The sequence below is a fragment of the Megascapheus bottae genome, chromosome 17 (genome assembly GCF_031878675.1).
Source record: "Megascapheus bottae isolate mThoBot1 chromosome 17, mThoBot2.hap1, whole genome shotgun sequence".
In the NCBI taxonomy this organism is placed as follows: Eukaryota; Metazoa; Chordata; class Mammalia; order Rodentia; family Geomyidae; genus Megascapheus; species Megascapheus bottae.
In genome coordinates this window covers 41,309,212-41,333,040 of record NC_143525.1, presented here as the reverse complement: position 1 = coordinate 41,333,040, position 23,829 = coordinate 41,309,212, and the positions used below count along the sequence as shown (strand labels likewise).

Here is a 23,829-nt window from a genome sequence, read left to right as displayed (position 1 = left end):
AGAGACGGCTTCGTGTGACCTGGAAACTCATGGACAAGCCAGGGGCTTGGGCATGCGCCGAGGACAGGATGAAGCGGGGGGGGGGGGGGGGGGGGGCACGCGCATGCAGAGTTCAGAGTTCAGGGCGTTCCTAGCCAGAGCTGGGGTCTGGAGCTTTTGATACTTGTCAGAATCAATGCTATCACAAGAGAAATGGTGTTGCCATCAGTGGGTGAGTCATGAGAAGGCCAGCTGTATGCTGGGTGGCAGGACCTTTAATAGATAATATTTAGCCTCAAGACAACTAGGGAGGCATGGTCTCCTCGGAGAAGAGCTGGCCCCGCACTAGCCGATGGGAAGTTAGAAAGTGGCCTGCAACTGCAGCAGCGGTGACACCAGGATGGGCTGTGCTCACAGGTAGACCGCCTTTCTTTTCCATAATACTGGGGACTTCACGTGTGCTGGCTAGACAAGCACTGTACCACTTTACCAGCCTCCAGTCCTTTTGCTTTCAGTTTTGCCTGGGTGGTCCTGGATGCCGATTTGATCCTCCTCCCTTGAGCTTCCCTTGAAGCAGGGATGACCGGTGCCAGCCACAACTCCCAGTTCTGGGAGCGATACTATTAACCACGCAGCTCTCTGGAGCATTGAGTCATCTCCTTTTGCTCCATAGCTCTGGCAGTGCTGCCATGACAGGAGAGACTGATTTTAGGTGAAAGATTTAATTTTTCAAAAAAACCCCACAAGGGCCAGGAGTTTGGCCTAGTGGCATAATGCTTGCCTAGCATGCATGAAGACCCAGGTTCAATTCCTCAGCACCACATATATAGAAAAAGGCTGGAAGTGGTGCTGAGGCTCAAGTGGTAGAGCTCTAGCCTTGAGAAAGCCCAAGGACAGTGCTCAGGCCCTGAGCTCAAGCCCAGGATTGGCCAAAAAAAAAAAAGCACAAATAAAGAAGGTTGGTAGGCTCTGGGCCAAAAGGCAATTGTTTCTATCTGCTGACCTAGAAGAATGAATGAGTGAAATTTACTGACAAGTGTGAGCCACCAGCGCTCAGCTTTTTTTTTTTTTTTTATTAAGATTCCAGCTCAAGGGCTGGGAGTTTGGCCTAGTGGTAGAGCGCTTGCCTAGCATGCACGAAGACCTGGGTTTGATTCCTTGGTACCACAAACTTAGGAAAAGCCAGAAGTGGTGCTGAGGCTCAAGTGCTGGAGTTCTAGCCTTGAGAAAAATCCAAGAATAGTCCTCTGGCCCTGAGCTTAAGCCCAGGACTGGTGAAAAAAAAAAAAGATTCCAGCTCAAATTCAGAACTAGAACTATCTTGTTTTTATTTATTTTTTGGAGCTAAGGACAGAACTCAGGGCCTCGTGCTCTTCCAAGTAAATGCTCTGCCACTAAGATAAATCCCTCACTGTTGTTACTTTTCATTCTAAGCCTTTTAAACCTGGTGTACACTTAACACTTAAAGCTACCTGTTCAGACAATCTTGGGTTTCACAAGCTCGGAGGCACCGGTGGTTGTGGCTGGCTCCGTACTGGACAGCGTGAGACTGGGCTATCCCATCAGTCTCCACCACTAGGGTTGTATGCTTACACTACCACACCTGATGCGCCCTGGGCTGTCAAGTAAGGAAGTGGATATTTAAGGCTGTTCATATGGATGTGGTAGTTCACGTAGCTCTCAGGCTACAGCAGGAGGGTCCTGAGTTCAAGGAAGCCTGGGAAACACCAAGTAGAGACCCCGTCTCATTAGACAAAACAAATCCCTTTGGGTCTGTCTTGTCTCTGCGCGGAGGTGCTGCCTGAGATTGGGGGCATTCAGGCAACCTTGCTTATTACTTCTACAGCACGCTTCTCACTACAGAAAACTAAATGACCTCATGCGTCTGCCAGTGCACCAAGTCTGCACAGCTGGCTTTGAAGCCCATGCCCTCCACTCAGGTCAGGCTGTGAGCTCAGCTGCCACCTGGTGGGGAAAGGAAAGAAGCATGGCCAAGGATTCCTGACTAAAATGCCTTCAAAGAACTTGGCTGCCAGGGACTGGTAGCTCATACCTTAGTCCTAGCAACTCAGGGGGCTGAGTTCTGAGCATTACAGTTCGAAGGCAGATAAATCTGAGGGATTCAATTCCAATTAACCAGCAAAAAGCAGGAAGTAGAGCTACGGCTCAAGAGTTACAGCACTAACCTGGAGCAAAAAAGGTAAGGGATAGAGCCTTACCCTCAATTCAAGCCCCAGTAATGGTTCATGCACACGTACACGTGTACACATGTGAGTACACACACACACACACACACACACACACACACACACACACACACACTCTCTCTCTCTCTCTCTCTCTCTCTCTCTCTCTCTCTCTCTCTCTCTCTCTCAAGGTCTTCTTCCCAGTGATTCCTGAAGGTCTAGTGGGGTCTCCCAGCCCATCACACACAACCACCCTCCGCCCTCTTTACTCCCAACTCCCACTCTTGTAAAGCATTAGAAGAAAAATGGACTCAAAGCTATAGTTAATACAATTCAAGATTTATATAAGTTCAAGTTACTTAAGTTACTTATCCTTAAACTGCACAATGCTGAAGCCAGTCTAAAAAAGAATCAAACGATACCACTGTAAGGTAATTCAATGAGTTAATTTTTTTTTTTTAAACAAATGTGTACAGCAAAAACTCCCCAAATGACAGCCCGTCCCACCCAGCCCCGTGTCCCGTGTGGTTGGCAGGAAGCCCTGGAGCCCTGGCCACAGCAGCCAGCAGGGCAGCCCGCGCCAGGATTCGCTTCCACTTACCAGCCAAGAGTGGGGTGTGGAAAACCTCGCGTTCCCTTTGTTCTCCAGTGTGACTTATACAAAATATTACATTTTTTAAACATATATTTACAGAATTTGCACAAATAGAAAATGGTTACAAATTACAACCAGGCTTGGCAAGATTGCCGTTCCCTTCTCCTGACGGGGGCTGGGTGTGACACCGGCTCTGTGTTTACATCTGCACTAAAAAGTCTGGGTTCCTACGGAGCTGGAGGGAGTATGTAAAGATGGGCTAAGCGCCATCACTTCATTTCTGTGAGTGGTACAGGGGGTCCATGCCAGTCACTTCATGTTGGGATCCCCAAAGGAAGACGGCGAGGCAGCAGACCCTCCCAGGCAAGTCACTGCCCTCCCTGCCTGTCCGGTCCTGCAGGATGTCGGGGTGGGGGGCTCAGGCAACCTGGTGGAGAGGCTTCCCTTCCCTCCTGAAACAGTTTAGAACTGAGGATACACCAGCCTAGGGGCTCAGAACCCACAGCTCCTCTGGAAGGAGCCACGTATTCAGCAGACTACAGAATGAGGGGGCAGAGAGGACTCAAAAAGACAGTTTGTTGCTACTCTGATGTTAAATCTTTTGTCTGAGTGCCAAGCCAAATTCCAACAGTGCAAAAAAAAAGACTTAAGTGGTGGCTTTGGGGGCCAGGGTCAAAGGCTGGCATAGTAGCTGTCGACCCACTGTGCAAGGCCTCGTTCCACCAGCGACCGGTTTATCAGCACCACCTAGAAAACCAAAAGATTCCATTAACAGCTCTGCTCGTGGCTCCTTGGGACCATCTCCCAAGCTCCTCCCTTCCCCATGCGCTTGGCACCTGCCAGGAATGGACAGATGTACTCCTCCTTAAATATCCCGTCGCCATTTAGCATGAGCAAAGACTTGTTAGTACACTGAGAAGTCTAGACTTTGATACTATATGGATGGCAGGAGAACTGAACGGACAGAGGTTCTGGAAGGTACAGAGCAAGGCCTTGGCCTTGGCCTGAGTGCCGCTATGGGTTGGACAGTCCCGTGTTGAGGGGCTGTCCTGGGCATCTGTAGGATGTGGAGCAGCACTCCTGGCCTCTGCTCATGGGATCCCAGCAAGCAGTGTGCCCTGCAGGCCCTGCTCTATAGCCTAACTAATCAGACACCTCTGATTAGGAAGAAGCAATGCCAAGATGGCTCCCAATCCACTCATTCCTGCTGGTGAGCAGCGCAGACAGAAAAGGACAGACTCACTTCATCTCCAACCACGCTCCACAGCTGGATCAGGGGCAGGCCAGTTGGGCTGTAACTTGTCACCTAAGGTAGGGGAGGTAGAAGGCACGTTTTTAAAAGTAATACCATGCACGTTCTTTTTTTTTTTTTTTTTTGCCAGTCCTGGGCTTGAGCTCAGGGCCTGAGCACTGTCCTTGGACTTTCTCAAGGCTAGAGCTCTACCACTTGAGCCTCAGCACCACTTCCGGCTTTTTTCTATGTATGTGGTACCGAGGAATCGAACCCGGGTCTTTATGCATGCTAGGCAAGCACTTTAACCACTAGGCCAAACTCCCGGCCCTTGCACGTTCTTTTTTGGGACAGCTTCTCACTGTTTACCTGACTGGCCTCAAAGTCAGATCCTCCTGCCTCAGCCTTCTAAATGATGGGATGACAGGCGTGGGTCAGGCCTGATGTAAGTCTGATAATCACCCTAAGACCTATGGACAGACAGTTGCTCATGCCTGTAATAGCAGTTATTCAGAGAGCAGAGATCGAAGGGATAAAAGTTCAAGGCCATCTTGGGCAAAAAGTTAACAAGACTCCCTCTCTACACACAAGCCAGCTGTGTTAGTAAAAGCCAGGTATGGTGGCTCATGCCTGGTAACCCCAGCTACACAGCAGGTACAAGGTACATAGGAAGGAAGATCATGGTCTGATGCCAGCCCCAACCAAAAAAAAAAAGCACCTGAAAGATGTAGAGTTATCTGAAAAATACCCCAGAGCACAAAGATCTTGGCATGTGGCACAAATAGTAGACCATCTGCCTAGCAAGTATGGATCTGAGTTAAATCCCAGTGGACGTAATACATAAAAGCCAAATCCCAAGAAGCTAGATACTTGACTGAAAGAGATACAAAGCTCTGCTGACACTCCACTTCCACCTCACACCAGTGCCCGTCCCCAGTCACATACCTGGGCAAGCAGTGCTGTGTTTCCAGTCATCTCGCTCATAGCTGCGTCTGCTTCAGGTGAAAAGTGGTCATCATCTTTAGAAGGAAAGAGTATTTAGATGTTCACCAGGGCAAAAGTATACCTGTCATGTACATAACTTGCACTGCATTCCAAGGAAGCTGCTTCAGATGCAGCAGACTTGAACCCTGCACTTGAGAGAGCCATGTGGGTTAACCAGGCCTTGGGTCTCCCCATGACAACTAGATATAAGTACAATCCCTGTGGTATGTAGCCCTGATCTCTCAGCCAGGATGGAAAACTAAGGACAGAAACTGCCTTCAATGGAAGCCCCACCCCATCCTCACCCGCACCTATTTTGGGAATGACTATGCTGCACAAAGCAACATCCTGGAGGACAGGTGCTGTGCCTGCTTTTTAGGGGAGGGGGAGGGGGAAGAAGGGGAAGAAGAGGAAGGGAGGGGGAGTGGGGGAGGAAGAGGAAGAGGAGGCGGTGGTATAAACCAATCACCCAAGATCAACAGCTCCCAGAGTGGTGCAGGCCGAATTCAAACCCAGGCAGTTAGCCCAATATGGGAGAAAAGAAAGAAGCATTCACCAGGTGCTGGTGCATCGTGCCTGTAATCCTAGCTACTCAGGAGGCTGAGATCTGAGGATCGTGTTTCAAAGCGTCAGGGCAAAAAAGTCTGAGATTCTTATCTTCAATTAACTACCAGAAAACCAAAAGGCAGAATGCTAGCCTTGAGCAAAAGAGCTCAGGGACAGTGCCCAGGCTCACAACTGACACACACACAGGAAAGACAGGTGGAAAAAAGGGAGGGAGGGAGGGAGGGCAGGAAAGGATTCCAGAGGCTCTGGACAGATTATTGGATTGTTCTGACAGACAGAAATGGACAGAAGGCTAAGAAAGAGCAAGGAAGGAAAACAACAAAGAACTTTCCCCATGGAAAGGGTGAGAACTGGCCTAACTCTGCCCTTGTTGACCAGTGCCGCTGGCCTCATGCCCGCCCTCTCTGGTCTGAATCACACTCTGCAAGTGCCTGCTGGAGGTCTCAGGCCTCCACCCAAGGCCTGTTTCACCAGAAATGGACAGTAGCACCAAGTCCTAGCGAGAACAGGGTATTTAGGAAGACCACAGTCACCCACGTGCCCACCCCGCCAGAGGCCACACAGGTTACCTGACAGGGGCATCACACTGTCTAGAAGGACTTCTGCGCCTTGGAATGGCAAGGTCACAAAATCCGACCTAGAAAGGCAGAAAGAGACCAGTTAAACAGGACTGATCCCCCACCAGCCCAGGACTCGCGTCTACCTGCTGCTCAGCACGGAGACACGCTCCATGAGAGGGCCTGGCAGCGTGGAGCCCCGCAGTGAGCGCATGCGCCCCTGGGAAGGCTTCGCTCACCTGATTTGCCGGAGCACATCTACCTTCACCCGCTTATATCCACCATAGTCCACATAGCGAATCTCCACCTCATCAGTCTCCTCGTAGGAGGCAACCACCTGGGCTCGCCACCAGGCCCCATCCACACCAGGGGCGGCACAGATCACCGTGACTGCAAGGCAGGAAAATAGGATGTGGGCCCACCTGGCTCCGGGCAGGGCACCTAGGGTCTCCCACACCGTCTTTCCACGTCATCTCCATAGGCAGGAGACCAGAACAACATGAGCACCTCAAACCCAGGAAGAACCCTGCGAAACTTGGCCATAGGAAATCCAGCCTAGCAGATGGCAATCCTTGAAGTAATCCACACCAAAAGGCATTCGACCATGACTCTGCAATGTACTGAGGCCTGGGAGGACAGTAACCAAAACAAGCCAAGTAAAACACAAAAGTGAGGACCTGGGGGAAGTCCCCGAGGGAGTCGAGACTCTCCAAATGCAGCAGAGTTTGACAGTCCAGCACCTACAGTCTGCTCAGCTCTAAGAGGGGCTTAGTCGGAACTGCAACTCCCAGGCCACCTTCCTAGGAGCTGGAGTGCCCAAATACCCCCAAAAGGATGTACTCCCACAGCCGTCCCCTCTCGTCCTGGAGTAGGGTCGAGTAAAACTATGGTGTGAGGGCCATCCAGTGGCACCCCTAGGCCAGCTAGAAGTAGGATACAGGGCTGACCCTACCGAGTTCTGAACATTAAGAGTACCTGGGCTCTGGTTTGGTTTTTACTGCTAAGTGGAGGATCTGATGAGAGCACACATCTCTACTAATCCAAAAGGGGGGGAAAATTTTTTTTTTCAGAGGCTTGGTTTACTTGCCTGCCATGTGGAGATTACTGAGCCTACTACATGGGTTTGTTGGGCTTCAGATCTTTCATTATTAAAAAGAAAAAAGGGGGCCAGGAGTTTGGCCTAGTGGTTAAAGTGCTTGCCTAGCATGCATGAAGACACAGGTTCGATTCCTCGGTACCACATACATAGAAAAAAAAAGCTGGAAGTGGTGCTGAGGCTCAAGTGGTAGAGCTCTAGCCTTGAGAAAGTCCAAGGACAGTGCTCAGGCCCTGAGCCCAAGCCCAAGACTGGCAAAAAAAAAAAAGAAAAAAGGATATGAAGTACTTTACATATTAGACATATAGCACAGTCAACTCCACACCCTTGTGCACAAGCCTAAATGTCACCTGTTAAGTGGTATTATCTACTTAAAAGATACAAAATGGGGTGCCAGGAGTTTGGCCTAATGGTAGACCCAGGTTTGATTCCTCTATACTACATACAAAATGCTGGTAATGCTGCTGTGGCCAAAGTGGTAGAGCTCTAGCTTTAAGAAAATCCAAAGACATGCTCAGTCCCTGAGTTCAAGCCCCAGGACTGGCAAAAAAAAAAAAAAGATATAAAATGAAAGGGCTTAGATTTGAACTCATGAGTCAAGACTCTACTCCAATCCTATTGCTTTCAGTCAACAGAAGCACTAGCTTTATCTAGCCAGGAGACTCAACCCAACAGGACTCCATGACAATGCAGAAACTCTAGGATGCTGACCCAGGAAGGATACCAAAACAACATTCTCCTAGATGGAGGCTGAGAGCAAAACAATGCCTAGACTCTCTTCCTCAATTTGGTCCACATCCAGAAACACCTCCATTACCCCCCACACTCCAAGACAGTACTTACTTTCCACTGGGGTAGGCAAGGTGGGGATTCCAGGCTGAGAGTAGCAGAGGTACATTTGCTGGTCCAGACTGCGCAAGGCATGAAAGGTGGGGTGTGTGTGCTGCTGTACAAACAAATGCCCAGCATTGACCTGGTTGACCACAATCACCTCCACAGTGATGCCATCAGGGAGCATGAGCTGTAGATGGGAAGAAGAGACCAAGGCTGCTTCAGATCTTTTCTTCTCAGGCTCAGGATAAGCCTCTGAAAGAACTTGGGAGAACTATTTCCACAGTAGTGGCTGTCGTGCTGCAATACCAGGAGCAGCCATTAGGGGCAGCCTCACTTAAGGGTAGATCGGGAGCCCCTGGCCTCTCATGAAGTTGGGCCCTGTCCAGTCAGTCCCCAAAGCTTCCCTTCCACTTCGTTATTTTCTTTGTTAGTCACGAGGCTTGAACTCAGGGCCTGGGCTCTGTCCCTGAGCTCTTTCACTTTTAATGAGTCTGTAAGACCCAGGGAAGGCGAACAGGGGAATAAGTGGCTGCTGAAAACAAGGTTGGTAGCCCTCAGGCCTCTCTGGACCTATAGCTGACCCTAATGGAAAGTTTGACAGTTTATCTACCTTAGGAAGAACAAGCTACAGCCTCAAGATCTGCCAGATCTTACACTTGCCTTCCAGTCCCAAAGCCTCTACTTCCCAGACTGGCCTTCTCCCACCTCATTTAACTTTGGATCTTGGTCTATAAGCAGACTTAGTCCTATGTTAGAGACCCTAGCAGAGTCCCCCTCCCACACTTCCAACCCCCCACCAAATCTCTAAAGCAATGGCCTTCCAATGGCAAATTGCAAGCATAAAGTAGGGCTCTGGGGCCAAGGGCATAGCCTAGTGGCAGAGTGCTCGTTAGCATGCATGAAGCCCTGGGTTCAATTCCTCAGTACTAGAAAAAGCTGGAAGTGGTGCTGTGACTCAAGTGGCAGAGTGTTAGCCTTGAGCAAAAAAAAGTATCCAAGGATAGTGCCCAGGCCTGGCAAAAAAAGAGAAAAGAAAAATAGGGCTCCAGGCACAATAGGATACCATCTATATACAAACCACCCCATCATTTTAAGAAGAGAGTCAGGGCTGAGCTTCCAGAGCCCTTGGTTCTTCTGGGATAAAGACTAGTTCAGGAGTCAAACACAGATAGGGTTCAACCCACAGCAGAGGACAAGAACTTCCCCTTTTATTCCACAAGTCTGGTGGAAAAGAACGGAAGCATCCACCATTCTAAACAGAACCTATGGGAACAAGTATCCCAAAGCAGCAGGTTCAGCTATCAGTGTGACTGTGGTACAGTCCCTGGCCTGCAGAACTCGCATGGCTACTCTTAATGAGAAGAGGCCTGTCAGGGGCAGGGGCTCTGGAGACGTCTACTCTTCTTCCTGTCAAACTCACAGGATTCCTGGGTCAGAGGCTGTTTCCAGATCATAATGTAAGCATTTACCAGAAAGAGGAAGGAAATCCTTTGCCAGGACCACAACTCAGCCCAGATCAATTAGAAAAGGACCAGAGTAGCCAGGTGTGATGGCTCATACCTATAATCCTAACTACTCAGGAGGCTAAGATCTGAGGATCAAGGTTCAGAGCCAGCTCGGGCACAAAAGGACCTGAGACTCTTATCTCCAATAAACCTCTGGAAAATGGGAAGTGGGGCTTGGCTCAAGGGTAGGGTAGCCTTGAGCTAAAGAGCTCAGGGACAGCACCCAGGCCATTTCAAGCCATTGGACCCACAAAAGAAAAGAGAAGAGAAAAGAACCAGAGTGACCCATTACAGCACTCATTCAAGCCCTCAAGTGAATTAAGGAGCCCCATAGCAGTCTGAACATACCCAGCCTGCCGCCTTTACTATTATCCATTTTAGGCGAATGGCTAGCAAAGAGGAAACAAGCCCCGGTGGAGAGGAGGCCTGGTACCCCACATGGTGTGAGAGAGGCCCATGCTTCTTGCTAGCAGTTTACTCTATCCCCAGAGAACTCCCATGGGGAAAACTGACTAGTGGAAACTATAGGTGAAAAGCTGGGGCAGTCCACAGTCCGGGGAGTTGGGGCAGGGTTGGGGGAAGGACACGTGAAGCCCTGACGCTGGGAACACGCTCACCCAGGACGTCATTGGTAACGAAGGCAGTGCCAGGGAAGGCAAGGGAGGGGCATAGATATTGGTGAGGTTCAGTTCCTTAAACTTCTTTCCAATCAAGCTCAGAGCTTTGTCCACATGATGCTGGGAGCCTAGAGTTTGAGGATAGGATAAAAAGAAAAAAGTCACAACAAATAAACAACCCCCTTCACTCAGAGTTCAAGGGCATCTTTAAGGAAACAAAACGCTATGCTTTAAAAGTAGCTTTGAAAATCCTCTAGCCCTCATCTTTCAAAAGTGATACCTTGCCATTCTATCCATAGTTTGAGCACAAGAGGCAGACAAGTGACAAAAAGTCATCCTGCCTCAATCTCTGCGTGGTGACAGGCACTGAGACCCAGTATGCTGGCCAGAGAGGAGACCCTAAGGTGGGGAAGACATGCACTGTTCCCTCCACCCAGGATACAAAGCACTGTCTGTTCGGAGCCCAACAACTGGGACCCTGCCCCCGCCCACTTCTATATACTTACCTTTCCGTTAAGAAAATTAAAGCCCCACCACTCACCTTCAATGTGGCAGATCTGGACGTTCTGGGTATAAGGCAGTGTGGAGATGTAGATCTTCGCACCAGATGTCTGCTTCAGAAAACTCACGTAGCGGCCCTGCTTGCCAATCAGCCGGCCCACCAAGTGCTGCCAGGAGGGAAAAGAAAGAGAGGTCTAATAGAAAAGTAATCCCCATATCCCAAAGACCTACTTTTGCTTCCCACAAGGTCAAGCTCAAACATATTAACGGTTACTGTGTCAGCATTTACTTGCCAGGATGTTGTAAGCACTGAGATTTTAGGATCTGTAAAACAGGTAACTTCATTACCCAGAGAGATTAAGGGATATGTCACAGTCACACCCCGGCTAAGCAACAGAATGGGGGAGTCTGACTTAGCACCTCCCAGCTCCCATTTCACCCTCACTAGAAAAAGCCGCAAAGGCAGCAGCATCTCATCCACACACAGCTTCACCCACCGGAGGGTCCATTCTGACCCCCCTGAGCCTACTTGCGCCCAGAGGTAAAGGGCAGGCATGAAAATGAAAGAACCCTTGGCCTCTTGCTGCCAAGGACACCAAGCAGGAGCCTCAGGAGCACAAGGCCCACACAAGTGCCCAGTGCACCAGAGTTCACTGCAGACAGGGAAAGCCAAACTTAGACATGATGTAACACAGGCTCTGAGACAATCCCAGACGACCCCGGCCCAGGAAGCTGGGAGGCACTCCGTCCCCCTCACCCAGAGTCTGGCTTGGGTGACGACCTCTGTAACCACGGAGGACAAGACTCCTAACGAGGTCACCAAGGGAGGGAATGCCTCAGGAGCCAGAGGCTCAGGGCCAGCACAGCCTTCCTGACCCAGAGTTTAGCCCAAACCACATCTCTCCGGATGGCCCAGAGTCAAGGGCCCTGGGAGAAAAGTCTACCAATTCTTTCAAGCTCTAGAGATAACCACAAAGGTCTAAGTTGACACACTGTTTCAAGTTAGAACAGCAAAGGGCTAGAAATGACTCAGGAATCAGTGAGAACACACACAACCAACAGTTAAAATCGTATCTCCCAACCAACAGTTAAAATTACATCTCCAAAGAATAACACAGGAAAACAAAACTGCTAAATAATTAAAAGTTATTAACAACAACAAAAAAAACCCCACAATCTCAGTTTTGTTTAAAAACCACAGGCTACAAAATGAGAAGGAAATAAACGTCTTTACAGTCACTCTCAGGGGTAGGATTAGAGTGGCTTTTTAATTTTCTTCATGTATTTCTATAGCTTTCAAGTTCTCTGAAGCTCTGTGTATGCTAATGCTAAGCTGGGCGTGGTGGCTCACACCTGTAATCCTAGCTACTCAGGAGGTTGAGATCTGAGGATGCAGTTCAAAGCCAACCTGGGCACTAAAGACTGTCAGACCCTTCTCTCCAATTAAAACTACTAGAAAACCAGAAGTGGGGCTGTGGTTCAAGAGGTAGAGTGGTAGCCTTGAGCTGAAGAGCTCAGGGACAGCCCCCGGGTCCAGAATCCAAGTCCCACAACAGACAAAAAGGAAATTAAAAATAAAATGCTAGACTAGGGCATAGGGGTTCATCTGCCCAGCTCTCAGTCTGGTTTTTGCCATTTACAAATGATCAGGGCAGGGCTGTGAGTTACAAGAGGACGAGGACCGTGTGCTCTTGAGGGCAGCTGGAGACACCACCTCCAGCTCACCTCTGCACTAAGTATATTGCACACACACACACACACACACACACACACACACACACCCTCACTGAGGGCCTTCTTCAGCTTACTCCACATCCACTGCCTCCTCAAAGTCCCACAGCCCCTCTACAAGGAAAGTTTTGCGTGGCTGCTGTTCTTACCTTTGGCACCTCGATCTCCCAGACGATAAGGTCCACCTTCTTAGGGTTGGAGTCTGCCTGGGCATTTTGGAGACTGTCAGACTTCTTGAGCCCACACCCACTATCCATTGAATCCATGCTGTTCCTGTCAGAACCTGCAGGGGAGGAAGTGGCACGCGCACACAGACCCAGCTCAGAGCCCTCAATACCCACAACTCCTCAAACTCCTGTTGCTGGAGGAAGGAGGCCTACCCCACACCCCTCAAACTGGGCAGTCTAGAAAGCTAGAAAAACCCCAATGAAAGGAAGCCTGGGGTACCCATACACCTAATTTTAGCCTGTCACTTATAGTCCCACTTGCTTATTTGGCAGCCGCGCCGCGCCCAGCCACAGCTGCTGGAGCAGACACACAAGTGGGAAGAGCCAGACTGCCGCCCAGGGAGGGGACTCCACAGGGCTGGAGGTGGGTGGGAGGCAGCCCACAGGTCCATGTGGTCCCAGGAGCTGGTCACAACTCTCCACATTGCCCAGCCCTTCAGATCAATGGCTATCAGTCACCAAGCCCTGACCATCAGGTGATAGGAGCAAGACACCCTCACTACCTGAGGGCACTGTTTTCCGTCACTGCCAGATGTGGAGAAAAGGAAGACAGACATTTGCCTGTGCTTAGACTGAGCTTGTGCAGCTCTTAATACTCTTTGGAGTTGGCTCAAATTCCCCCTGGGTCTAAACACAGAGCAAACACTCATTTCCAAAAGGATGAGGGAGCAGGACTCTGGTACCAATTTGAGCTGGTGTACACTTGCCCAAGGCGTGCCAAAGGGACTGCTGCAAAAAAACAGGCTCAGAGCAGCTTAAAGAGAAGTGGATCTGGCTTAAACCTGGACGACTAACTGGCCAGAAATAGATCACTCCTGAGAGCTGACTAATTAGGTCATTTTTACATGATTTTCCCAAACCCTGGGCATAATCCTTCACCAAGCAATCATGTACTGTCTGCATGCAAAAGACTGAGACTTAAGGGACTCTATTCCAGCTAAGGAAGAGTCATCTTCAAAATGACCTCCCTTAACACTGGAAGTAGGGGGTCTTGTAATAGGGGCCATGGTCAGACTGCTGGAAACAAAGCAGGCCAGGGGAGGAGGGTAGAGAGCTCTCCAATTCTCAGGCCCTATTCTGTTCAACAGAACAGGAATGGTCAGTATTTGTATTCCACTGGTACCCAGGAGAGGCCCAGAACCACACTAGGCCTTTAGCAGGCTGCATTCACAAGCCAGCTACCAGTTCTCTCAGCTGGACAGTCTTCATATCCTTCATTTTCAACTTCCTCACATACCAAGCAGGGATAAGACTAATACGGCACCAGCCTGTTGCCCAGTGCACACTAAGGGCTCACTGGATGGTGCCACCAAGCTTTCACTGATCAGCCAATACCTGAACCTCTCAGCCCATCCTTTCCTTCCTTTGACCTTTTGTTGTATGTGCTGGTCCTGGGGTCTGAACTCAGAACCTAACCCTGACCTTAAGGTTAGGGCTTTCCCACCTGAGCCACAGCTCCATTTGGCTTTTTTGATAGGTAAATGGAGACAAGATTCTCACGGACTCTTCTGATCAACCTAGCTTGGAAACTTGATCCTCAGATCTCAGCCTCCTGAGTAGCTGGGATTATAGGCATGAGCCACTGGTGCCTGACTTTCTTTGCTCTTCTGAGACTAGGTCTTGCCATGCTGGTTTAGAACTTGCTACAGAGCCTCAGTTGGCCTCAAACTTCTGATCATCAGCACCCAAGTGTTTGGATTGTGTAGCCTTTTTTTCTGCAGAGCTAACCTAGAAGTCCTCAAAGCATCTGCGAAGCTTCTGCAGTCAATCCAGAGTTGGCATGATCAGGCTTGTTAGTTAAGGTTAAAGGTAACAGGCAAAGAAAAAAAAAATTAAAAGAAAAAGACCACAAAAACTCTTTTCACCCATCTTAAAATGGAATTCCTTTTTTTTTTTTTTTGCCAGTCCTGGGCCTTGAACTCAGGGGCTGAGCACTGTCCTTGAGCTTTCTCAAGGCTAGAGCTCTACCTCTTGAGCCATAGCACCACTTCCGGCTTTTTCTGAATATGTGGTACTGAGGAATCAAACGCGGGTCTTTGTGTATGCTAGGCAAACACTCTACCACTAGGCCACACTCCTGGCCCTTAAAATGGAATTCTTTAAAAAAAAAAAACAACAACCTATTAAGATCCTGACATTAGGCAGGATAGACCTTCCGTCATCCTGACTGGCAGCATTTGCTTTCTTTTACAGGTCGTAAAAGCTATTAGGGGGTCTTAACCAACAGCATCTCAGGGTGACAAAATGCAATGTTCCACACCAGATGTGGGTAAAAGTAGTAAAACACCCAAGGAAGCTTCCCCAATAACAGAGCTGAAGCAAGAGGGACTTGCTCCAGAGAGCCACAGGGGAGAGGTGAGGGCATCCTCCATGAGATAAATGAAAATACCCCAAGGGAGCTGCAAAAGCAGGGTCAGGAGCTGCTGACCTGTAAGTTAGCAGGCTGAACTGTCTACGCTGGGGTCAGCACTCGAAAAACCCAGTGAACACTTCGTTACCCAAGTGCCCTCTCTCCCGGGGTGGAGCTGCAGCTGCACAGAGAGAAAATGGCTGAGGCTCTGCGAAGGAGGAGGTGACAACAACAATCCAAGGCGGCTCAGCCTCCTGCCAGTGCTCAAAGCTGTGGCCGTCCAAGGGGCACTTACCCTGGGAGAGCTTCTGGAGGAGGAGGAGCAGGTGAAGACACGGGACAAGCACATGAGGAAAGGAGGTCAGCCATCAGGAAACACTTGCCCACCCCAGCACTGGGGGAAGTAAAACTAAGGCAGCCTTTCCGTGAAAAGCCCAGTAAGAGGTTAACATTCAGCCGAAGAGGCTCTGAGGCTGCCCAGAGGAGCCAGCTCTGAGCTGGTTCCTTCTGAAGGGCTGGGAAGGCTCCCTGGCTGGAGAACCAAACGACAGCCTCCTGAGGCTTTGGGGTCTCAGGGCAGCCTGATTTCTCAGGCTCTCTGCCATACCCGCAGGCAGCTGGGACAGAGCTGAAGGCACCATCACTGCTGCAGAAGTACAGAAGGGAGGGGTGGGTGGGCCAGCCACCTTTCCCTAATGAGTAAAGGGAGACCCCTGACTCTCTAAGCGAGCACCCAAGGCCCTCCTACCTCCCGAGTGATCTCCTTCCGCATCCATGGTCCATCCATCCTCAGCCCCCAAGTCTGATAACTCCCCCTTCAGCACCCCATTGCTGAAGGGCCCAGTACTATCTGGCAGTGGTGGGCTAATGGCCTTGTCCCTGGGGCTCAAGTTGTTCTCTGTGCAACAGTCGTCAGGCCCTGAAGTGCTGACAGAATCTGAGCACTGCCCAGAGGAGACCATGGAAGAAACACTCTGGCTGTTGTCAGACGTGCAGGTGACACAAGTGGCATCTCTTCCCAGGATGCTTGTCTCATCTACTGACTCTACTGAGAGTGTGGTGGGTGATGGGCAGGCTGCCAGGGAGATGTGGTGTGCGGAGTTCTTTGGCTTCACCTCCTTGGTGGGGCTGGGGAGAGGGCTGCTCAGGCAGCTCACATACGTCTTTGGTGGCGACAGGTCCTCTGCTGGCAGGCTGAGGGAGGCGAGGGAAGGGTCTAGTGGGCTAGTGGCTGTAGCAGGCATTGTGGTGTCTTGCCCCAGGAAAGTTTTCTGGTTGACTGAGGCCGCATCTTCCTCCTGCCCTTGAGATTGGGTGGTGGAGGCTTGATGGGCCTGGCCTGCCATCTTGACTTCTGTGGTAGCCTGCAACTCTTCTGTTGCTTCCAAGATCACTTGGGAGATGATCTGGAAGGCAGCCTTTTCAATCTGCACATTTTTATCCACGATCTCTTCTTTGCCCACTTCTCCGTCACAGACTTGGCCGCCTGTAACCTGGATGACCTGGGTCTCCTCCTTTGCCAGCTCTGGGTGAGCTGACTCCACATTGTTCAGCGTCTTTCCAACTACACGCTCTTCCTTCTTCGAGGGCTTGCCCGCTCGGTGCAGGCCACTGCCCCCCTTCTCTCCCCCACCTCCCAAGGGGGCCAGGCCAAGGCCCTTGCTGCTTTCCAATTCTGGGACATGCTCCTGGGATAACAGACCTTCGTCAAGCACATTCTCTCCCCACGCTGCATCGCCAGTCCCCTCGGCCCCACCTGTCTCTCTTGCCTTCTCCCCAGGGCCATGCTTCTCGGTAGGGACCACAGATTGGCTGGCCCAGCCATTCCCTGATGCCTTTCCCAACTCACACTCCTGCTTACCCATTTCAACTGCTTCATGAGGAAATAGCACATCCTTTGGGGAAGGGGGGGGATGCTCCAGAGGAACAGATTTCGCTTCGTGGCCCATCAGGGAGAGTTCCACCTTGGCACTGTCGTCTCTGAGAGTTCCTGGCTGCAATCTAGTGTCTATGGTGTTAGGAAGGCTGCTTGAAGTTTCTGACCTACGACAGACCACGTGCATCCGCGGCAGCGCTGAGGGATCCACTGGAGGCATGCCTGCAGGGGACTGCTCCTTTTCTACTGACTGCGTGACACTGTGGGATGCAATCACAACTCCAGGAGAGGACTCTTCCTTGGGGAGCTGTTCCTTGATGACAGGCTTAGCCCTCACGGCCACAGCACCAGCCTCCGCCAACTTGTCACCGCTGCTGACCTGTTCTTTTTTCCGAGAGAAAAACCACCACCAGCCAAGGATCACCAGCATTCCAGGCAATGCCAAAGGTAAGAGTGTGCGGAAGTGGATTGCCATCCTGGAGGTGTGAGGTCGCTATGCCTGGGGAGAAGGGAGGAAAAGGAGAAGAGGGGTGTTCTGAGAACACTGGTACACACTTGACACGGCACATTACACCTTCAGATGAGCTGCAGTTTTACTGCACAGACCACAAATACAAATACTTCAGTGTTTTCTGGTTGGTCCCAATATTCAAAAGAAGTTGGGCTGGCCACTGGTGGCTCATGTCTGCAATCCTAGATTATCAGGATTTCCCAGGCAGGAAGTGCATGAGACTTTTTTTTTTTGGGGGGGGGGGGGTCATGGGGCTTGAACTTGGCCTGGGCGTTGTCCCTGAGCTCTTCAGTTCAAAGCTACCTCCCTACCCTTGAGCCAAGCTCCACTTGCCATTTTCTAGAGGTTAATTGGAGATAAGAGTCTCAGGTCCTTTTGTGTCCAGGCTGGCTTTTGAACCTTGATCCTCAGATCTCAGCCTCCAGAGTAGCTAGGATTACAGGCGTGAGCCACCGCGCCTGGCTACATGAGACTCTTATCTCCAATTAACCACCCCAAATCCTTAAGTGGCACTGTGGCTCAGAGTGGTAGAGCACTAGCCTTGAGTGAAAGATCTTAGGAGCAATGCCTAAGCCCTGAGTTCAAGCCCCACAACCAAAAGAGAAAGGAAAAGAAAAAAGTTGGGTGACTTAGCCTCCACCCCGCTGAGTGAGGCCACCTGAGAACAATAATGGCTTTAGACTCAAACCGGTAGCCTTGCTAGATGCTTTGCTTCTAAAAGTGAAATCCAGACACTCACTGTTCATCACCAGCACCTCAGCCACCCCAGATCTATGGAATCTGAGCTTCATTTAACAAGCTACACAGGGGACTTGTTAGAAGAAGAAATACTAGCTAGGTATTAGGTCCCTCCAAAGTAATGAAGATGAGGGGATAGCAGGGAGGTCATCTTTGATACATCTGTTTACTAATATCTGAAGATGAAGCAATAAAGTTGGAAAATACAGAGTCAGACGGCAGCTAGGGTGAGGGTGGCTGCATTCAGCACTCTGGGTGAATTCAATGATGTTACCTGAAGCCAAAACTGGTTTAGATTCAGTCAACTTTGCTGGACACTTTCCCTCCGATCATCTGGTTTGGAATGGAATACTTGAAGGTTAACACAGTCCAACAATCACAAAATGAGTATCAAGGTTCTATTCTGTACTAAGCATAGAATCCTCCAGTCTGTGGATTCACAGGGAAGATGATTATATAGACTAAGAAAAGGGGAAATTCATACTACCTAACAAGCATTGGCCACCCCGGCAGCAAAGCTTGCAAGACTCCTTCTCTACCAATAGCTGGATGTGGCAGAATGCCTTCATCTTAACTAGAAGTTGAAAGGATTGTAGCTACAGGCCAGCTGGGACAGAAAGCTCCATTCTCACACCTGTCATCTCACACCTTTCCATCCCAGATGAGAAGCCTAAAACAGGCAGATCACAGTCCAAAGTCCACAGATCACAAAGTCCAAGAACAGTACTCAGGCCCTGAGCTCAAGCCCAGACCGGCAAAAAAAAAAAAAAAAAAAAAAAAAATTAATTTCAGAGCTCAAGGGGTAGGGCAGTAGCCTTGACCTGAAGAGCTCAGGGACAATGCCCACGCCCCAATCCAAGCCCCACAACCGACCAAAACAAACTGGGACAGGCCAAACCAAGTCATCCAGTCGGGAAACTAGGAGTGTTTTTATGCATAGATTTTGTATCCATCCTTCAACACTGATAAAGTCGTTTATGAGTTCAGGTTGTTTTCTGGTAGATTCCTCGGGATTTCTTATCTACAAAGAAAACTGCTCTGCAACAGTGGTTCTCTTAACTTGGGTCCACCTTATCACGGAAAAAGCTTTTGTTCTTATTTCATGTTACAGCTTTTGAAACAAAGTCTCACTGTGCAAACCAAGCCAGCATTAAACTTCTGTTTTTTCATCCTCCCAATTACTGGGATTACAGAAATGTATCACCAAGCTCGCGGGAGAAAACCTTTAAAGGCCCAAGGTCAAAGTGACATCCAGACCAATTAAATCAGAATCTTCGATGGGTATTTTGTTTTAACTCCATATGATTCTAATACAAGGTCCAGTTTGAGAATCACTCTTCTCTAATATCCCCCCCCACACACACACACTCAATAAAGATTAGGAATATTTGCTTTGTAGTTGTTTCATTTCAGAGTCTCGCTTACGAGTTAAAGACAATCTAAGATGGGACAAGGCAGAAACGTGGGTCTCAGAGCAGTGAGCCCTCAGCACGTTGTCACCTTGCCCAACACGTACCTGGCAACAGAAAGTAGAGCTGGTGCCTCAGCCCAGACTCTCACTTGTTCAGATGGATACCTTACTATGTCATGGGGCTTGAACTCTGGGCCCGGTGCTCTCCCTGAGCTCAAGGCTATTGTTCCCACCACTTTGAGCCATAATGCCACTTCTAGTTTTCTGGTGGTTAATTGGAGATAAAAGTCTCTTGAACTTTCTTGCCTGGGCTGGATTTGAACCATGATCCTCATATCTCAGCCTCCTGAGTAGGATTACAGGCTTGAGCCATCAACACACCGGCTTGAGATTACCTTTTAACTAGAGTTTAGAATTATAATTTCCACTGAACTTTAGCCATTCTCTGATCTCAGGAAAATGTCTCAATGGAACAGAGTAAAGAAAAAGAACATTGCCGGGCGTGGTGGCTCTTGGATCAAGATTCAAAGCCAGCCAGTGCACAAAAGGACCTTTGACTCTTATCTCCTAAAATTAACCTCTAGAAAATGGGAAGTGGGGCTTGGCTCAAGGGTAGGGAGAGAGCCTTGAGCTGAAGAGCTCAGGGACAAAGCCTAGGCTGAGTTCAAGCCCCATGACCCACCAAAAAAAAAAAAAAAGTGGCCCAAAAGCTGGAGTCAAAGAAAATACACTTTCAGCCTCACAAGGCTTTGTTTTCTTCCTTCTCCTTCCTTCTGCTATCAGATTTTTTTTTTGGGGGGGGGGCAGTTCTAGGGCTTGAACTCAGAGTCTGGGCGCAATCCTTGGGTGTTCTAAAGACTAGAGCTCTGCCACTTGAGCCATACATAGTGCCACTTCCAGGTTTTTCTGAGAAACTGAACCCAGGGCCTTGTGTATGCTAGGCAAGCACTCTACACAACTAGGCCACGCTCCTGGCCCCTGCTATCTGACTTTTATGAGATACAGTCCTTGCACTGGGTAACTTCTTTTTCAATTGATTAATTTTATTATTATAGGTTCTATACAGAGGGATTCGAATGACATGACTCTGGTAATGACTATACTTCCTTTTGTACAGTGTCTTCTGTCCCCTCACTCTCTCCCAGTCCCTCTCCTGTCTCCACTCATGAGCTGTATACTCCACTTCCATCAGTGTCCAGTGAGCTCCACTGCTGCACTTTTTCACCCTTTTCCTGCGCTCTGTTTCTTTTCTCTCCCAAAGATATACATGTGGATAAATCATACATTAAAAAAATAATAAAAACAGGGCCAGGAGTTTGGCCTAGTGGTTAAAGTGCTTGCCTAGCATGCACGAAGACCCGGGTTCGATTCCTCGGTACCACATACATAGATAAAAGCCAGAAGTGGTGCTGAGGCTCAAGAGGTAGAGCTCTAGCCTTGAGAAAGTCCAAGGACAGTGCTCAGGCCCTGAGCTCAAGCCCAGGACTGGCAAAAAATAAATAAATAAAATAAAAAAATAATATAAACAAAAAAAATTTAATTACAAAAAAAAATCTTCGTATTTCTCTCCTAGGAGTATCCTTTTTTGGTCTCCTTGTATGTGAGTATCTAGAATCTTGCATAATTTATCATATCCCAGTGCATTTTAGATCTAATTTCCACATATTAGAGAAAATGTGTCATCGCCGAGCTTGGCTTATCTCAATTTATAACTTCATCCATTTTCCTTCAAGACGCTATTTTATTCTAATGGCTGTGTAAAATTTAATTGGGTATAGGTACCATTTTTTGGGGGGGGAACCAAATCTACTGTGGGGCAGGCATATGGACTGTTTCCTTATCTTGGATATTGTACCTGGGTAATTTCTTAGCTTTTTTTGTGCTCACCCTGGGCCTTGAACTTAAGGCTTGAGTGCTGTCCCTGAACTTTATGAGCTAGCATTCTCTCTTTTCCTTGGGGTGGGGGGACAGTGCTCGGAGTCTAAGCACTGCCCTTGGGCTTTCTCAAGGCTAGAGCTCTACAACTTGAGTCACAACACCATTTCTATGCATGTGGTTCTGAGAAATCAAACCCAGATCTTCATACACACTAGGGACAAGCACTCTACAGCTCCTGGCCCCTCACGGCTAGCATTCTACTGCTTGAATCACAGCTCCACTTCCAGCTTTTTGATAGGTTTAATTGGAGATAAGAACCTCACACTTTCCTGCCTGGACTGGCTTCCAACTGCAATCTTCAGATTTCAGTTTCCAGAGTAGCTAGGATTATAGGTGTGAGTCACAAGTACTGGCTTATTTTTGCTTTTAAATCTTGGAGAAGCTGGGCATGGTGGGCTCACTCCTGTAATCCTAGCTACTCAGGAGGTTGAGATCCAAGGATCACAGTTTAAAGCCAGCCCAGGCACCAAAGACCATGAGACTCTTATCTCTAACCAACCACTAGAATATTGGAAGTGGTTCTTGGCTCAAGGGGTAGGGTGGTAGCCTTGAGCTAAAGAGCTCAGGGACAGCACCCCGGCCCAGAGTTTAAGCCCCACGACTGACCAAAAAAAATAAAACATAAAAATCTTGGAGAAAACCTCCTAAAATTCTCTTTCATTCTCTTTTGTTGGTTATAGGGCTTGACACTGACTCTGAGCCTCTTTGTGCTCAAGGCTAGTGCTCTTCCACTTGAGCCACAGTGCTACTTCCAGTTTTACAGTGGTTAGCTGGAGATAAGAATCTCCCAGAGGGCCGGGAGTTTGGCCTAGTGGTTAAAGTGCTTGCCTAGCATGCATGAAGACCCGGGTTCAATTCCTCGGTACCACATACATAGAAAAAAGCCAGAAGTAGTGCTGAGGCTCAAGTGGTAGAGCTCTAGCCTTGAGAAAAAAGTCCAAGGACAGTGCTCAGGCCCTGAGCTCAAGCCCAGGACTGGCAAAAAAAAAAAAAAAAGAATCTCTCAGAGACTCTCCTGCCTGGACTGGCTTTGAACTGGGATCCTCAGCTCTCAGCCTCCTGAGCAGCTAGGATTATAGGCATGAGCCATACCCTGCAGATTTTCTTTCTTCTGAACAATTTTTAACAGGTTTTTATTGTTCTGTTTTCATACTGACACTTGATATACAACCATCTTATTCCTCCTTCCTTACAACCTCCTCACCTCCCCAGACTTAACTGACCTGAGCACTGCACACTCCACAACTCCACGTCACAAGCTAACTATACAGGAGGGTGGCTTCCAGCCAGGGAAAAGCCTCCCCAGTGGAGGGGACAGAGCACCACCCTGGGGCGGGTGGGGAGGCCATTTGCTATTTTGAATCTGTTGGAATTAACCGGCTGCCTGCTTAATTTTATTTTTAGCAGGTCCATTTGCTGGAGGAAGAGCCACTTGCTTGGCCCACTGCCAAGCAGTCACAAGGAGATGGGCACGTGCGTAGCTACAGGCCTTTATACTCCTCTGCTTATACCAGGTTCAGAAAGGATCCTTCCGCCTCTAGAGAGGCACACCTGCAGCGGCTCAGAGCAACTTTGGGGAGGAGGCTCTCCCACCCCAGATGACAGATGGGTAACCCCACATCTAGACCCTTCTGTAAAACAATTCCTGGGAATGGTAACAAAAAAGAAAAAAAAAGCCAATTTGGCTGCAGTTATTGTACAAAAAGCATTACGTGTAATTAACAAGAAAGTTGATATAAAAACAACAGCCCAGGCAGAGGCTATATCCACTCTGAACTTGGGCCTGGTCAATAGACTCACATCTATTTTGTGTTCTGGATAAGCATTCATGTATTGTCTTGACTAGAATCCAACATTTTCCCATTATCCCAATGTTTGCCAGCAGGAAGGCACATGCTTCAGACACATCTGGAATTCAGCCCAGCAAGGTCCAGAAGAAGACTCCTCCCCTTTCCCAAGACTGGCAGTCAGAACTGGAAGCTTGGCACCCCCCCCCACCCCCTCACAGTGGGACTTTGGCAGGGAACAGCGCACAGTCAAAAGTTCCTTGTCCAACTTCAAAAGCATTTCTTGATTTTTATCAGAAGCATCTTCTTAATCAATCCCTCATCAAGTGAGGGTTAATTCTCCTTCCTCACATAGTCAAATCTGTGCAAGATACTACTAACATAACAGCAGCTTTTATCCACCAGAAGCTCACAGAGCAAGTAGAAGACTCCACTCAGCCACACTCATCCCCATACCTCCTGCCCTGTAGGCTGCCCAGCTGGAAAGGAGGCAGAGGGCAGAGCCCAGGAAGGCGGGCTCAGAGAAGGCCAGGATTTCCTTAGATTGCAATGGGTGGGGTGAGGAAAAGGACGTTAATTAAGGTTCTAATACCCTAAAGGGTGGGAGG

At 49.1% G+C, this 23,829-nt stretch overlaps 1 protein-coding gene across 4 annotated transcripts in view; it reads right to left on the bottom strand.

Moving 5' to 3' along the window:
• Nucleotides 1–3,329: 3,329 nt before the first annotated feature.
• Nucleotides 3,330–23,829, bottom strand: part of Akap1 (A-kinase anchoring protein 1) — a 36,637-nt gene continuing 16,137 nt past the window's right edge. For all 4 annotated transcript variants that reach the window (XM_090351079.1, XM_090351080.1, XM_090351078.1 and 1 more), the window contains exons 2-11: nucleotides 15,709–17,335; nucleotides 12,533–12,666; nucleotides 10,693–10,819; nucleotides 10,152–10,279; nucleotides 8,039–8,216; nucleotides 6,339–6,489; nucleotides 6,112–6,179; nucleotides 4,937–5,010; nucleotides 4,004–4,066; nucleotides 3,330–3,507 (exon numbers count right to left, since the gene is read on the bottom strand). In XM_090351079.1, coding sequence (XP_090207205.1) covers nucleotides 3,433–3,507; nucleotides 4,004–4,066; nucleotides 4,937–5,010; nucleotides 6,112–6,179; nucleotides 6,339–6,489; nucleotides 8,039–8,216; nucleotides 10,152–10,279; nucleotides 10,693–10,819; nucleotides 12,533–12,666; nucleotides 15,709–17,311 — 2,601 coding nt within the window. In that variant the 5' untranslated portion in view covers nucleotides 17,312–17,335 and the 3' untranslated portion in view covers nucleotides 3,330–3,432. The remainder of the gene's footprint in view (nucleotides 3,508–4,003; nucleotides 4,067–4,936; nucleotides 5,011–6,111; nucleotides 6,180–6,338; nucleotides 6,490–8,038; nucleotides 8,217–10,151; nucleotides 10,280–10,692; nucleotides 10,820–12,532; nucleotides 12,667–15,708; nucleotides 17,336–23,829) is intronic.